Here is a 15,629-nt window from a genome sequence, read left to right as displayed (position 1 = left end):
TCTGGCTGAGGCGTTTTGGATGCGTTGTAGTTTTTTCTGTAGTTTGGCTGTGGTTCCGGCGTAAAGGGTGTTTCCATAATCTAGTCGGCTAGTGACTAATGCGTGGGTGACTGTTTTTCTTGTTTCGGTGGGGATCCAGCGGAAGATTTTTTTGAGCATGCGTAGGATGTTGAAGCATGATGATGTAATGGCATTGACTTGTCTGGTCATCGAGAGGGAGGAGTCTAGGATGAAGCCCAGGTTCCGTGCGTGATCTGTAGGTATGGGTGCTGTACCCAAAGCCGGTGGCCACCAAGAGTCGTCCCAAGCAGAGGGGGATGATCCTAAGATGAGGACTTCCGTTTTGTCTGAGTTTAGTTTTAAACGGCTGTTCTTCATCCATTCGGCTACTTCTTTCATTCCTTCATGTAGATTGGTTTTGGCGGTGTTGGGGTCTTTGGTGAGGGAGAGGATTAGCTGGGTGTCGTCAGCGTATGAGATGATGTTGAGGTTGTGTTGTCGTGCAATGGTTGCGGGGGCACTCGTATACACGTTGAAGAGGGTGGGACTGAGTGATGATCCTTGTGGTACGCCGCAGATGACTTCGGTGGCCTCTGATTTGAATGGGGGGGAGGCGGACTTTTTGTGTTCTTCCGGCGAGGAACGAGATGATCCAGTCCAAGGCTTTTCCTTGTATTCCGACGTTGTTGAGGCGTTGTATGAGGGTGTTATGACAGACTGTGTCAAAGGCGGCGGAGAGGTCGAGTAGGATGAGGGCAACTGATTCTCCGTTGTCCAGTAGCGTTCGGATGTCATCCGTAGCAGCGATGAGGGCGGTTTCGGTGCTGTGTTTGGCTCGAAAGCCGGACTGTGAGGGGGTCGAGTGAGTTGTTGGATTCAAGGAAGACGGCGAGCTGGCTATTGACGGCGTTCTCGATGACTTTGGCCGGGAAGGGGAGGAGTGAGATGGGGCGGTAGTTCTTGAGTTCAGAGGGGTCCGCTGTGGGTTTCTTCAGAAGGGCGCTGAGTTCGGCATGTTTCCAGCTTTCTGGGAAGGTAGCGGAGTTGAGGCAGCAGTTGATGACATCGCGGAGGTGGGGTGCGATGATGGAGTTTGCTTTGTTGAAGATGTGGTGTGGGCATGGGTCAGTTGGTGAACCTGAGTGGATGGAGTTCATCAGACGGATGGTGTCTTCAGTAGTGATTGGGTTCCAGGCGCAGAGGTTGTGAGGGTGCTGTATTGGATCGGAGGTGGGTGGAGTGGGTTGTTCTTCGGGCAGGTTTCCAAAGCTGTTATGAATGTCAATGATTTTGTTGTGGAAGAAAGAGGATAGGGAGTCGCAGAGGTCTTGGGAGGGAGTGATGTCGTTGGTGCCGGCGGTGGGGTTGGTAAATTCTTTGACGATGTTGAATAGTTCCTTGCTGTTTTGGGCGTTGTTGTCAAGTCGATCCTTGAATGCTGATTTCTTGGTGGATCTGATCAATTGGTGGTGTTTGCGGGTGGCGTCCTTGAAGGTGGTCAGGTTGTTAGTGGTTGGGTTTTTTCTCCAGGTTTTCTCGAGGGTACGACATAACTTCTTGGATTTCTTAAGGTCATCGTTGAACCAGGGGGCCTTTTTGTTACCTTGTTTGATCTGATGGTTTTTCAAGGGTGCTAATTCGTCAGCGCTGTGGGTGATCCATTGTGTGAGTTTGGTGGCAGCTTGGTTTGGGTCCGATGATATGGCGGGGGGGTTTTGGTTAAGCGATGTGAAGAGTTGGTCGGTGGTGATTTTGTTCCAGTTCCTTCGAGGAATAGGTTGTGGTGGGATGTGGGTCGTGGTCTTTTTGTAGCTAAAGTGAGCGCATCTGTGGTCCGTCCAATGGAGAGCTGTGGTGTGATTGAAGGAGATGTGTTTGCTGGAGGTGAAGATAGGGTCGAGCGTGTGTCCGGCGAGGTGGGTGGGGGTGTCAACAAGTTGTTTGAGTCCGAGATTGGCCAGGTTGTCCAGAAGGGTGGTGGTGGTGTTGTCGTATTTCTTTTCCAGGTGGAAGTTGAGGTCTCCCAGTAGAATTTAGTTCTCGGAGGTGAGGGCATGTGGGCAGATGAAGTCAATGATGTCTTCATTGAATTGTGTGCGGGTTCCTGGTGGTCTGTAGATGAGGGTGCCTCTAAGTGTGGTCCTGGGGTCGGTGTGGAGCTGGAAGTGAAGGTGTTCGGCGGTCGCGAGGTTATCGTCGGAGCTGGTCGTGATTCGGATGTTGTTCTTATGGACGATGGCGATGCCTCCTCCTGTTTGGTTGGAGCGGTCCTTTCGGATGATCTTGTAGCCGTCCGGGATGGCTGTGGCGATGTCGGGCGCTGATGAGGCGTTCATCCAGGTTTCTGTAAGGAAGGTGACGTCCGGTGAAGTAGTGTCGAGTAGGTCCCAGAGTTCAGTGGCATGTTTGTGGATCGATCGGGTGTTCAGCAGGATACACTTCAGGTGGTTAGAGACGGAGTTTTGTTTGGAGGGGGAGGAGTTGGCATGGGTACTGATTCAGGTGAACTTGCAGGAGTGGCAGGCGAATGGTCTGTGGGTGTGTCCTGGGGTAGCTACGCAGCATTGTGGGGTGCGTCCGGGTCAGTAGTGTGTTCATTCCTAATTATAGTGCACTCCCGTACTCCAGCTTGTTGGTGATCACAGCCTGGGCGACGGTTCTGTGGGTGTTGAGAGGAAACCACTTGTAGGCATTCTTGAACATCTTCAGGGTGTGGAAGCAGGAGGCAAAGACTGTGTTTACTTGGCTTGTCACGGAGACCGCGTTTTTAACCACTATTCCAAGGTTCTTCGTGTGGTCAGTAGCGGGTCCGAGATCAGTAGGCCACCAAGGGGAGTTCCACATCGAGTAGTCTTTGCTGAAGATGACTACTTCTGTCCTGTCTGTGTTAAGTTTGAGGTGGGTGGAGAAGTTAGTCTGGGTGTTTGAAGTTTTGTCAAAAAAGAGGTAGAGAATAAGCTGGGGGTGTCTGCATACGAAATAACATGGATTTCTAGGGTCCAAATGATGCTGGAGGGTGGGGCCATGTAGATGCTGAACAGTGTAGGGATGAGCGATGATCCATGGGTACTCCACAGGTGAGATTGGAGACAGGTGAGGTGAAAAGTGCCAGACTGACTGACTGGGTATGGGTTGTCAGGAAGGAGCAGATCCATCGTAATATAGCTGCTTGAATGCCAGCATATTGGAGGCACTGAAGGAGGATGAGGTGGTACACAGTATCCAATTCAGCTGAGAGATCCAGAAGGATGTCATTGATAAGTTTGATGTTGTCCATTCAGGCAATGAGACGGTCTCAGTTCTGTGGTTGGGGTTGGGTCTGAACCCACATTGGGTGGTGTCAAGGAGCGGGTTATCACTGAGGTGGGCTGCTAGCCAATTGCTCATGATCTTCTCTAAGACTTTGTGGATGTGGAAATAGGCCACGAATCATGAGAGGCGAACCCTCAAGTGGGTTATGATGCCCCTCCCTCAACAGTGGTAAAAAATAAGATTATATTCTGTGCACCTGCATACATAGTTTATTCTATTAATTTTTTTTGTATGTATTAATTTTAACAAATGTATTTAACCAAAACCAGGTTGCAAGTGGTTACGTTTGTGCAGCAATATAAAATCACAATCAAGTAATATTGTGAGTGCTAGGAGTTGTTCCATGTGTAAAGTAATTTTTACATGCAATCTGGAAGACAGTAGAAACATGTTTTTCTGGACTATGGGAATAAACTCGACTTTGGCTTGTACACTTTAGTAATAAATGTGTGAATGTGTTTTATTAGTACATTTTCTCTAAATAATGTATTATTAGGCCGCAATTATTTTCACTGCCAAGGCATGAATTTTATATGATATTAAAGTATTTGTTTATTTATTTGTGGATCACTGATGTCATGTACAAGTACTAGAGGGTCCTCAGATGCTACTTTTATCAGTAGTCCCACTACTACTATTACTACAACTACTTCTACTACTATTATTACAAGTGTTATTAATGTAACACAACAACTGCAGCAACAGGTACGTCTATGAAAACAACAGTAACAACTAGGACTGATGCTACTGCTACCAGTAACAATAGAACTACTACCCATACTAAAACTAAAAGTAGTGCATCCTGAGATAGTATAACTGCCAGCAGTGTAGCAAGGATGTTCTAGGCCCTAAAGTTAGCAAGAAAATAGAAATACCACCTCAGTTACCAGTTCAGTAGCAAAATATAGCCATATGTGGGGTGCAGTGAGTCCTATGGAACTTGAGCACTGGTGATACTGGTCTAGGGTCTCCACCTTTCTTAGAAAAAAGCATTGGCCATTATTTACATTTTTCTATTCTGAGGTAGCCAAGAGCTGGCAGCTGAAAAAGATTTTGTGTAAAATTGTGAAACAGCTCTAAAATACTTAATTTCACTCACGTTCCCAATATTTTCCTCAGCCTGACCTTAAAAATACAGGCCAGGTCAGTAAAATACAGACCATGTCTGTAAAATACAGGCCAGGTGGCAAGGCTAGTTCTTACACCTACTGCACTAATGATAGCTATGACACTAGTTACGGCTCTATGAGTTGGTCATATATCTGTCTTTCCTCCCATCTTCATTCTTGCTCTGCTCATCTCCTTTTGCCCCTTTCAGCCTCTGTTGTCACTATCCCTTCCACTGGCTTTCTCTTCACCCCCTCTCTCCTTTGTACTCATCTCCTTCCTCCATTTTCCCTATTTCGTCTCATATGCCTGCTCCTCTTTCCTGACTCCTTCCCCTCTATTCTCTCCCCCACGTCTCCCTCATCGTCTCCTCTTACTTTTAACTACCCCTCTGTTTCCCCAGTCTCCACTTCATCTCCCTGTCCTCTCTTTATCCCCTTCCTCCCTTTCACATCCACATCTTTGTCTTCCCCGCTCTCTCGTCTTCCTTGTTCTCTCTGAAACCCTTCCTTTTCATCCCAATCCCCTTCTTTGATGCACTATGTATATATGGTCATTCGTGCCTTTCCTTTCTCCTTTATATCTTCTTCCTCTCAATGGCGGCTCGCACAGGTAACACTGTGGGTCGGCGGGGCGGAGCTGGGGCGGGGCTGTGTGGGGTGGTAGTGGAATGTGACATACGACAGGAAAGTGGAGAGTAAGGAAATAAATAAAAGCACTTACTTTTCGCTTGCAGCATCACCGACTCTGCTTTTATTTATTTATTTCTTTACTCTTCCCTTTCCCGTCGTATGTCACACTCCACTACCACCCCACCCGGCCCTGCCCCCGCTCCGCCCCGCCGCGTTACCCGTGCAAGCCTCCACTGCCTTCTCTCCTCTTCTATTTCATTACATTATTTTTGTTTTTCCGTCATTCCTCGTTTCCTTTCCTATCACTTCTCTTTTCACACCCTTCTTTCTCATGTTCTTTCTTTCTGACTTACCCTTTAGTCTGCTAACCCGCACACTCCACAAACCATGAACCCCCTTCTCCGTCCTTCATTTGTCATGGGCCCAAGTGCAAGTAATAAAATGACCCCTCACCCCCACCCCCATACCCGGCTACTATTTGAATGATAAAATACAACAATATGAGCGTTCAGTGAGCCCCTCATGCCTCTGGGACCCGGTGCCACTGCACCTGCTACATTAATAGATGCTAAGACCCTGTGAGAAAAGTTTAGCCAGCAGAAAAAATATATAAAGTAGTTGTAGAACATTATGTATCAATGGCGTATCGACAAATGTGGGAGAGCGGTGGTTCGAGAAATACTTTCTGACAGTTCGAGAATTAAGGGAAAGAGTATATACGTGTCTTAGAAAACACCACACGAGCTGAGCAGAAATCTAAATTATTAGGCATTTGAATGTTTGTTTTATTATTATCCACATATTTTTCTAAACTGCACCCCAAGGTCTGATTTACCAAGGCTTCCTTTTAAATATCCTGAACTCTGAGATACATCAAGGCATTGTCGCACTGAACATTTTGAAAGCAGGAAATCCTAAAGAGAGGTGTCTTCTAATTAACCGGCACCGACCTGCCGAGAATACATGCATTTAAATGTAGGGCTTGTATTTGTTGCCAATGAGCCATTCAATCACCCGTCACTTGTCTGCTCTTCTGCGGTGTTAAACAGAGAGCCACAGAAAACAGCGAGCTCAGTGGATGGCATACGAATGAAAATGCAAATATGAACTCATCAAGGAAAACGCTCACGTCACCTGAAGCCGTTTAGGGCCGAGGTGATTTCAAACTAATCTCTTTGTCTGCGCGTGGGTGCTGCTGGCATGAAGGGCGCCGGTGATTGGCGCCCATTCTGAGCAGCCATCAGAAGGTGACGGTGGTGATCTGCGGCCATTAACGCCCCGTCACAGGCTGTGTGGCTGCGTGTCCAGGAAGGCCCGGGGAGATTTTCATGCACTCTCTTTTCCTCATGTTTGCAGGCCACGGGTTTGGGCAGATTGAAGCCGAACACACTGGTCCTTGGATTCAAGAAAGACTGGCGGAATGCAACTCCTGTGGAGCTCGAAAATTACATAGGTGTCATACAGTAAGTTCTAAATGTAGCGCGACATACACATATAGCTCAAAGAAAATCAACATTCTAGTGTTTATTCGTAAGTAAGGATTATGTGCGCCTCTGCAAACAGCTGGTAAAACTGGCCTGAGCGAGATATTTCTTCAAGACTGTTACAGAGTGCTAGAAGTGATCTCGTATGCTTCGTAGCGCTGTAAAAGACGTGATTAGACTCGTGAAGAGATTTCTGCTCAAGAAAGTGATGTAACAGCATGGCTGATCTATGGCGTAGGTGTAGCCCTAATATAAGCAATGAAGGGCTGGGGGTAGTAAAATATAGCTACAGTTGGGTTGCAGAGGATTTCCTCACACTGCTTCTTGGCCTTAGAGCCACTGCCCTTGCTGCACTAAATGTGGCGCTAGCTAGTGCTGCCTGGCTCCTGGAATGCACGTGCCTGTGGAAAGTGTCTCAAAGTAGAGGCCTAGTCCTAAAGTAGACAGAAACTGAGAAGACTCTGCCTAATTTATAACAGCCTCAGTCACATCCCGACCAGCTTCTCAAACAAAAGCCTGTTGTCAATTAATCAATCAATCATAGCATTTATAAAGCGCACTACTTACCCGTAAGGGTATCAAGGCGCAGGGGTTGGGGGGGTGCTGCTGCTGCTTGAAGAGCCAGGTCTTAAGGAGTCTTCTGTAGGTTGGGTCTGCCGTAGGTGAGTGGGGAGGGTGTTCCAGGTCTTGGCGGCGAGGTGGGAGAATGATCTTCCGCCAGAGGTCGTTCTTCGGATGTGGAGGACTGTGGCGAAGGCGAAGTCGGTGGAGCAGAGCTGGCGGGTGGGGTGTAGAAGCTGAGTCGTCTGTGGAGGTACAATGCTCTGGTGCTGTGGAGTGCCTTGTGTGCGTGGGTGAGGAGCTTGAAGGTTATCCTCTTGTTGACGGGGAGCCAGTGCAGGTCTCTGAGTTGGGGTGTGATGTGGCTCTGGCGAGGGATGTCGAGGATCAGGTGTGCAAAGGTATTTTGGATGCGTTGGAGCCGTTTCAGGAGTTCAGGAGGAGGCTCCTGCGTAGAGGGCGTTTCCGTAGTCCAGCCTACTGCTGACAAAGGCCTGGTTGACCGTTCTTCTCGTCAGGGTGGGGATCCACTTGCAGATCCTGCAGAGCATGCGGAGGGTGTTGAAGAGGAGGAAGAGACAACGTGGGCCTGTTTAGTCATGAAGAGGGTGGAGTCGAGGATGACCCCTAGGTTGCATGCATGGTCGGTGGGTGTTGGAGCTGTTCCCAGTGCAATCGGCCACCAGGAGTTGTACCAGGCCGAGGGTGAGGACCTCTGTCTTATCTGAGTTCAGTTTCAGCTGGCTGTTCCTCATCCATTCGGCGACGGCCTTCATTCCTTTGTGGAGGTTGGTTTTAGAGATGTAGGGGTCCTTGTTTGGGAGAGGATCAGCTGGATGTCGTTGGCTTGAGAGATGATGTTGAGGTCGTGCAGTTGGGTGACGTGGGCGAGCGGTGCCATGTAGATGTTGAACAGTGTTGGGCTGAGGGTTGAGCCCTGGGGTACGCCTCAGATGATCTCAGTGGCCTTGGGGCGGAAGGGGGGGAGGCAGACCCTCTGTGTTCTGCCGGAGAGGAAGGAGGTGGTCCAGTCCAGGGCCTTCTCTTGGATCCCGGCATTGTGTGCGCAGTGTGTGGTGGCAGACTATGTCGAAGGCCAGAAGGATTAGGGCCGCGGTTTCTCCATTGTCTAGCAGGATCCTGATGTCGTTGGTGGCGGCGATGAGGGCGGTTTCGGTGCTGTGGTTGCTGCGGAACCCGGACTGGGATGGGTCTAGGATGCTGTTTTCCTCGAGGTAGCAGGTCAGTTGTTTGTTGACGGCCTACTCGATGACCTTCGCCGGGAATGGGAGTAGGGAGATGGGCCAGAAGTTCTTGAGATCTTTGGGGTACGCCTTGGGTTTCTTGAGTAGGGCGTTGATCTTGGCGTGCTTCCAGCTCTCCGGGAAGGTGGCTGTCTTAAAGGAAATGTTGACGGCCTTTCGGAGATGGGGTGCAATGGTGGTGCTGGCTTTGTTGAAGATGTGGTGCGGGCAAGGGTCTGACGGAGAACCGGAGTGGCCGGTGTTCATGATCTTGATGGTGTAGTTGTCATTTATGTTGGTCCAGGAGAGCAGGCGGCTGGTGCGGATGGTGGTCGTGGGGGAGGATGTCTCAATAGTTGTCGGGGTAGTGAAGTTGAAGCTGTTGTGGATGTCTGCGATTTTGCGATCGAAGAAGGAGGCCAGAGAGTTGCACAGGTCTTGCAAAGGTGGGATGTCGTTGGTGTTGGAGCTAGGGTTGGACAGTTCTTTCACGATGTTGAAGAGCTCTTTGCTGTTGTGTGCGTTTTTGTCTAGGCGGTCTTTGAAGGAGGCTTTTTTGGTAGATCTGATGAGGTGATGATGTCTGCGGGTGGCGTCATTGTGGGCTGCGTGGTGCAAAAGGGGGTGGTGATGGACGGAGCATCTGAACCAATAAAACACTCACACCCAGTCAACAGATCTGGGTTTAATCCATCACCGTTCTTTAGCCCACTCAGCCACCCCAGTTCAGACATGGCCAAATGCAAATCAGTCTGACCCTTTGCCTCATGGGAACAGTCCAGCCCGAACTGCCAAGCCATGCCTTCCCTGGACCGGAAACAAGCTTCCTAGGACCTGTTCAGCCAGGTCTCCGTCAGGAAGTCGACGTCAGGGGAGGTTGAGTCGAGTAGGTCCCAGAGGTCAACTGTGTGTTTGCGGGCGGAGCGGTGTTGAGGAGAATGCATCTGAGGTAGTTGGGTTCTTTCCTGGTCGATGGATTGGTGGACTGGATGCTGATGAAGCTGAAAATCCGGCAGGTGAAGTGTTCTTGCGTGCGTTTGGGGGCGGCCAGGAAGCAGGGGTGAGATCGTCCGGTGTTGAGTGCAAGGAGGGTGCTGGCATCGTAGCTGTGATGGGCGTAGTGGCGTTTGCGGGGGCCAGGGGTTCTGGCACTGGGAGTGGTCCAGGCGCAGACGGGCGCAGTTGGGCTTGCCTTAGGCGCGCCAACGGCGTGCTCTCTGCGCGTGGCCGCCATATAAGGGGAAGTGGGAGGGAGCAGCAGCTGGGAGGCGGGAGCGGGGCGGCAAATGGGTGAACAAGGGGCTGGGCCGCAGGGAGGCAGTGGCGGGAAGATGCGGGGAACAGAAGGCAAAGTGGACGGGGGCACATACCAGATCACAGGGGCAAAGGGGTTCAAAAAAACGGCAACAGAACAGTAAATACAGTAATCACAGTACAGTAAGTGAATAAGAGGGGAGGCACAAAATAACACAGAGCGGGGGAGGGGGGAGGAAATCACGAAGCAGCAGTGCAGCAGGCACCAAGGGCAGGGCAACACAGGCGGAGCTGTCCGGCGAGGGAGCGGCCTAACATGCAAGCATGGTAAAGGGTCAATCTTTTTTCGCTTGTCTGGCTCTGATTACAAGTTTCAGGCAATATTCTGATTCCCATACAAATAGGAATTTGCACAGAGATCGGAATTACGAGTTGCATGAATAATTGATTACAGACTAAGAGAGATTGCAGCAGGCCCAACCTGCCGAAATTTATCAGGGAACAAAACCCGAAAAGGCAATGCATTCAGAATTTAGTGTGTTAAATATAGATTCTGCATGTTATGCCTCATTTTCAGGTTGAAAAGTCAAAATAGCAGGTATATCCTACATCCTGGAAAAACCGCATGACAGGATAACAGAAGACAAAACATGCAGATTTTGGTACTTGGCGCAGCAGCAGCTACATGTCCCTTCATTTATGGGGTCTTTTTCTCCCAATACATTTTAGCAGATTTGACTTACCGAAGTTTAAATGGAGAAAAATCCAGAGGGTTTGAAGTTCATTGTACCACTTGTAATTGTGACCCCAGTGCAATAAGGTTCTTGAGCTGGGCCGGCAATTTAACAAGGGAGTCATGATCAAAACCTGAGAGTTTATTTTATGCATTGCTAATTAGGTCAGTGAATAACATTGGATATTGCTGTTCTTAGAATATGTTTGAATGAACCGTTATACAGAGGGCCATTGGAATTATGTGGCAGGTGAGAGCCAAATTAGACAGGAGCATTGAGTAAATTATGCAGCAAGAAAAGGCAAATTATGCGGCATAATGGGGCACATTTTGTAATATTATTACTTAATAATTTCATCATTTTTAGGTTTCGCCTGCACATCGCTTGCGCTGTGCTTGTGAAATCTTTTGTTTTTAATACATCTTAAAAGGGGCTTATATCCCTCCTTCACTTCTTATTTGTCTATGTGCTTGCCACTTTGCTTTTCTATTGGTTGTAGGCGTTTTATTTCCTTTTGTTCCTTGAGTATTTCTCTTATCAGTCTCCCGTGGTCTAAGTACTCATTCTCTTTCGCTTTTATGGGTGGAATTTCTTTTAATAAGTTAAGTTAGCACAACGTTCACTGTTTACCTATAATTATCTTCCCCTCGCTTCACACATTTAAAGTGTACTTTCTGAATTTTTTTTTTGCTTTTTCAAAATACTTCTTTACTTCTTTTACTACCTTTGTTTGTCTAATTTATTTTAAATATACTGTTGTCCTGTCAGCACCCATTTGTTCTGTGCTTGTCAGCATTATGATTTTGTTTTTGTTTTCTCGGAGCCAACTCCTTTGAACTAATGTTTGCATTCTTTCCACAACGCATTTTAAGTAATCTTTTAGTGGCAGCACGCATGGCTACATTTTTTTTGTTTCTCCTACACTTTTATTATTTAATTGCACCTTTACTTAACTTCCTCTAGCTGCACGCATTTAAAGCGTGCTTTTGTTTGGCCAACAATTTTTCCAATGTTTTCTTGTTTTGTGAAGTGTTTGTTTTATAGCTCGAGATTCTTTCACAGCTCTGCTGTCTAGCGTACATCATTATTTATTGGGGTCATTGAGAAAACCCCTGCATGAAGGCTTGTATGTCCATCCTATGAACACCTTGGTGTGAAAAAAGGAACAGTTATGCGCAGAGTATTCTTGTGCTAATTTTGCAAATTTTAATAAGCCAATTCTCACTTATGAGCGACCAATCATTAATATAGTCATACGTGACCCTCCTCACTCAGATCTTTGTCTTCTGTAGCGCTTCAATGGCAGACATCCCATGTTACAGTTTTGAAGGTTATTATTTTAGGTTAAAATTTTTCTTTCCAAAATTCATTGTCATTTTTTGAAGCTGATCATCCCTATGAACACTAGAGAACTTTGCACCAGAGAATGAAGGCTAAAGGAGCTCACTCTGAATATTCGATTTGAGGCTGCTCCTGAACACCAGTGTCCATAGATACAGTATTGCACTGGCAGGTCTGAAATATCTGCTTCAGATGGTTAGAAACCAGGGGCCTCATTTATGAGTTTTTACCGTAGGGCAGCTCCGCAGGCCTTCCTGCTGCGCTTCCCTACGGCAAAAGAAAAGGGCAGAAATGCGCCGTATCTATAAGATACAAACACAACAGGTGATGGACCAAATGTGGATCAATGTCACACACTCAACCCAGTCCAAAGATCTGGGCCCAAATCCATCGTTATTTTGCACTCCACACCACCCTGGGTTAGACAATGGCGATATGCAAATCAGCTCTGACCCTGTGCCCCCTGGGAACAGTCCAGTCCGAACTACAAAAGCCATGTCATTCCCAGAACGGAATCAAGCATCCGAGGACCGGACCGGTTTCGAGGTAACACCTCTCATCAGCCCGGCTAGCTTGACTCCAGTGGTGTGGAGTGCCTGGGACCCACGTCTGGGCATCCCCAGCGCACTTAGGGCGGAATATGCAAACACAACAGGTGATGGACCAAATGTGGATCAATGTCACACACTCAACCCAGTCCAAAGATCTGGGCCCAAATCCATCGTTATTTTGCACTCCACACCACCCTGGGTTAGACAATGGCGATATGCAAATCAGCTCTGACCCTGTGCCCCCTGGGAACAGTCCAGTCCGAACTACAAAAGCCATGTCATTCCCAGAACGGAATCAAGCATCCGAGGACCGGACCGGTTTCGAGGTAACACCTCTCATCAGCCCGGCTAGCTTGACTCCAGTGGTGTGGAGTGCCTGGGACCCACGTCTGGGCATCCCCAGCGCACTTAGGGCGGAATATGCAAACACAACAGGTGATGGACCAAATGTGGATCAATGTCACACACTCAACCCAGTCCAAAGATCTGGGCCCAAATCCATCGTTATTTTGCACTCCACACCACCCTGGGTTAGACAATGGCGATATGCAAATCAGCTCTGACCCTGTGCCCCCTGGGAACAGTCCAGTCCGAACTACAAAAGCCATGTCATTCCCAGAACGGAATCAAGCATCCGAGGACCGGACCGGTTTCGAGGTAACACCTCTCATCAGCCCGGCTAGCTTGACTCCAGTGGTGTGGAGTGCCTGGGACCCACGTCTGGGCATCCCCAGCGCACTTAGGGCGGAATATGCAAACACAACAGGTGATGGACCAAATGTGGATCAATGTCACACACTCAACCCAGTCCAAAGATCTGGGCCCAAATCCATCGTTATTTTGCACTCCACACCACCCTGGGTTAGACAATGGCGATATGCAAATCAGCTCTGACCCTGTGCCCCCTGGGAACAGTCCAGTCCGAACTACAAAAGCCATGTCATTCCCAGAACGGAATCAAGCATCCGAGGACCGGACCGGTTTCGAGGTAACACCTCTCATCAGCCCGGCTTGGAGTCAAGCTAGCCGGGCTGATGAGAGGTGTTACCTCGAAACCGGTCCGGTCCTCGGATGCTTGATTCCGTTCTGGGAAGGACATGGCTTTTGTAGTTCGGACTGGACTGTTCCTATGGGGCAACAGGGTCAGAGCTGATTTGCATATCGCCATTGTCTAACCCAGGGTGGTGTGGAGTGCAAAAAAACGATGGATTTGGACCCAGATCTTTTGACTGGGGGAATGTGTGACATTGATCCACATTCGGTCCATCACTTGTTGTTTTTGCATGTATCTATAAGATACGGCGCATTCCTGTCCTTTTCCCCTTCCGCCGGCGCACAATGGGCTGCCTGCGCCAGCGCAGGCACCCTTGCACAGTGGTGCAAGGGTGCCTGCGTTGCGGGTAAGATTATTTTTGTACAGGAAGGGAAACCTTTCTGTACAAAAATAATCAAAGGAGGCTTTTCCTCTTTCTATGTGTGCTGTAGAATGCAGCACACATAGAAAAAGGAAATACGAGGAGAAATAAAGACATTTCTCCCTGTTGCACCTCCCTTACGCCTCCCCTGGGGAGGCGTAAGCTTTTGGCACTGCTTCAGAGTTACGATTTTTCGTAAATCTGGGGCAGTGTCAAAAGGCCATGGATGTTGCTGGGAACGCCCCCAGCAACACCCATTGCACGCCCCTTTAACGCAGTACACTGCGTTAAAGGGACTGATATTTATCAGGCAGCAGTACGCCACAAAAACTGGCGTACTGCTGCCTGATAAATACCACGCAGGCTTCTGCGCCAGGGAACTTCATGAAAAGTGAAGTTCCGATGGCGCAAGGGGCCTCATAAATGAGGCCCCAGGAGAACTTCTTGTGATTAACTCCCGGCATCCTTTTAGTCGCCACCACCTTCTAATCTCCATTTTCTATCTATATCCTCTGTATCCTGAACACAACACCTCTATTGGTGCTTTCGTTATCCTAATTGTTATGTTCTCCATATTTTCTTTTCCTACTTGGATGCCATAGTTCACACATGGAGTATGCAACAAACAATACTGACATATTGATATTCAGATACTTTGTATGTATACAGGTCGGTTTGTGTTTCTCTTGCCAGATGTGCTGGCATTATGGACTTTTCAGAGTGCAGATAATATGGAATGCTTGCTAGAGACCTGTCGTATGGACCTTATGTGCTACAAGCATGTGTGTTTCACTCAAGCGGTGGTGGTGGATGAGGCGGCTCAAGAACTCACTGATGCTATCACCAGAGCCGCAGATGAACTAGCCCCACCCTCTCTGAAATCTGTAGCTCGACAGAAGCCAACTGCCCCCTGGTTCACAAGTGATTTGAGGCTTCTTAGACAAAAATGCAGACAGAAGGAACGAGGATGGCGCAAATCCTGGGATCCCAAAGATCGAGAAGTCTACAAGAGCCTGTTACGAGAATACAAAAATAGAGTGATTAAGGAAAAACAGGATTACTTTACCAACTTAACCTGTTCTTTAACATCTTCTAAAGAGCTCTTTAAAATTGTGGACTCGCTGTGCTCTCTCCAGGTACCAGACCCTGTGGTTGTCTCACAGGAGCTATGTAATAACATATCAGACTTCTTCTATAAAAAAAATAGATGATATCTATATAGCTCTACAATCACAGAGGAACTCTCTGAGTGATGAGGACTTCTCGCGAATTAAACTGCTGGAATCTTGGAATACAGATGCCCCCCAGTTCCTAAACCATTTCCCTGCTCTCTCTTTGGAGGGACTCAATCTCCTTTTGGACAAAACTAAATCATCTTCCCCACTGGACCCAGTTCCTTTGAAATTACTAAAGGACTGTAGGGATATCATTCTTCCTCCGATGCTGGAAGTAATGAATGGAGCCATGGAACAAGGTACTTTTCCATTAGTCTGGAAGAAAGCTATTGTAAAGCCTCTTCTGAAAAAGTCCACCTTAGACCCCGGCATACTGAAGAACTTCAGACCCATATCCCTTCTGCCGGCCCCTGCCAAGATGTTGGAGACTCATCTGAACTCGCATCTTTCTAACTTCCACGATGCTTCAGGCTTCTTGGATGGGTCCCAACATGGCTTTAGAAAGCTGCATAGCACGGAGTCTGCTTTGACTAAAGTCATGGATAACATCCGCAGGAAAGTTGATCTGGGTCAAACCACCGTGCTGGTACTGCTGGACCTTACAGCAGCATTCGACACCCTGTCTCCCCTTCCTTTAACATCTAGGTTAAGGGAGGCAGGGGTAGAAGGACCGGCCCTCAGTCTCTTGAGCTCCTTCTTACATCAACGAGAGCAGCGTGTCATGCTAGGAGAGTACCTCTCCCCTGCTAAGTCTTTGCAATGCACGGTGCCACAGGGGTCGGCACTGAGCCCAACCCTGTTTAACGTCTACGTGGCCCC

General features: G+C 48.3%; 1 protein-coding gene across 1 annotated transcript in view; it reads left to right on the top strand.

Moving 5' to 3' along the window:
• SLC12A1 (solute carrier family 12 member 1) overlaps positions 1-15,629 on the top strand; it is a 436,328-nt gene that overhangs the window by 296,611 nt on the left and 124,088 nt on the right. Inside the window, exon 20 of the mRNA XM_086958279.1 lies at positions 6,408-6,514. Within this exon, the coding sequence (XP_086814405.1) occupies positions 6,408-6,514 (107 nt within the window). The remainder of the gene's footprint in view (positions 1-6,407; positions 6,515-15,629) is intronic.

Source organism: Lissotriton vulgaris, chromosome 2_1, assembly GCF_964263255.1.
Source record: "Lissotriton vulgaris chromosome 2_1, aLisVul1.2, whole genome shotgun sequence".
NCBI lineage: Eukaryota > Metazoa > Chordata > Amphibia > Caudata > Salamandridae > Lissotriton > Lissotriton vulgaris.
Note: the sequence above shows the minus strand (reverse complement) of the source record. Positions and strands in the feature narration are given on the sequence as shown.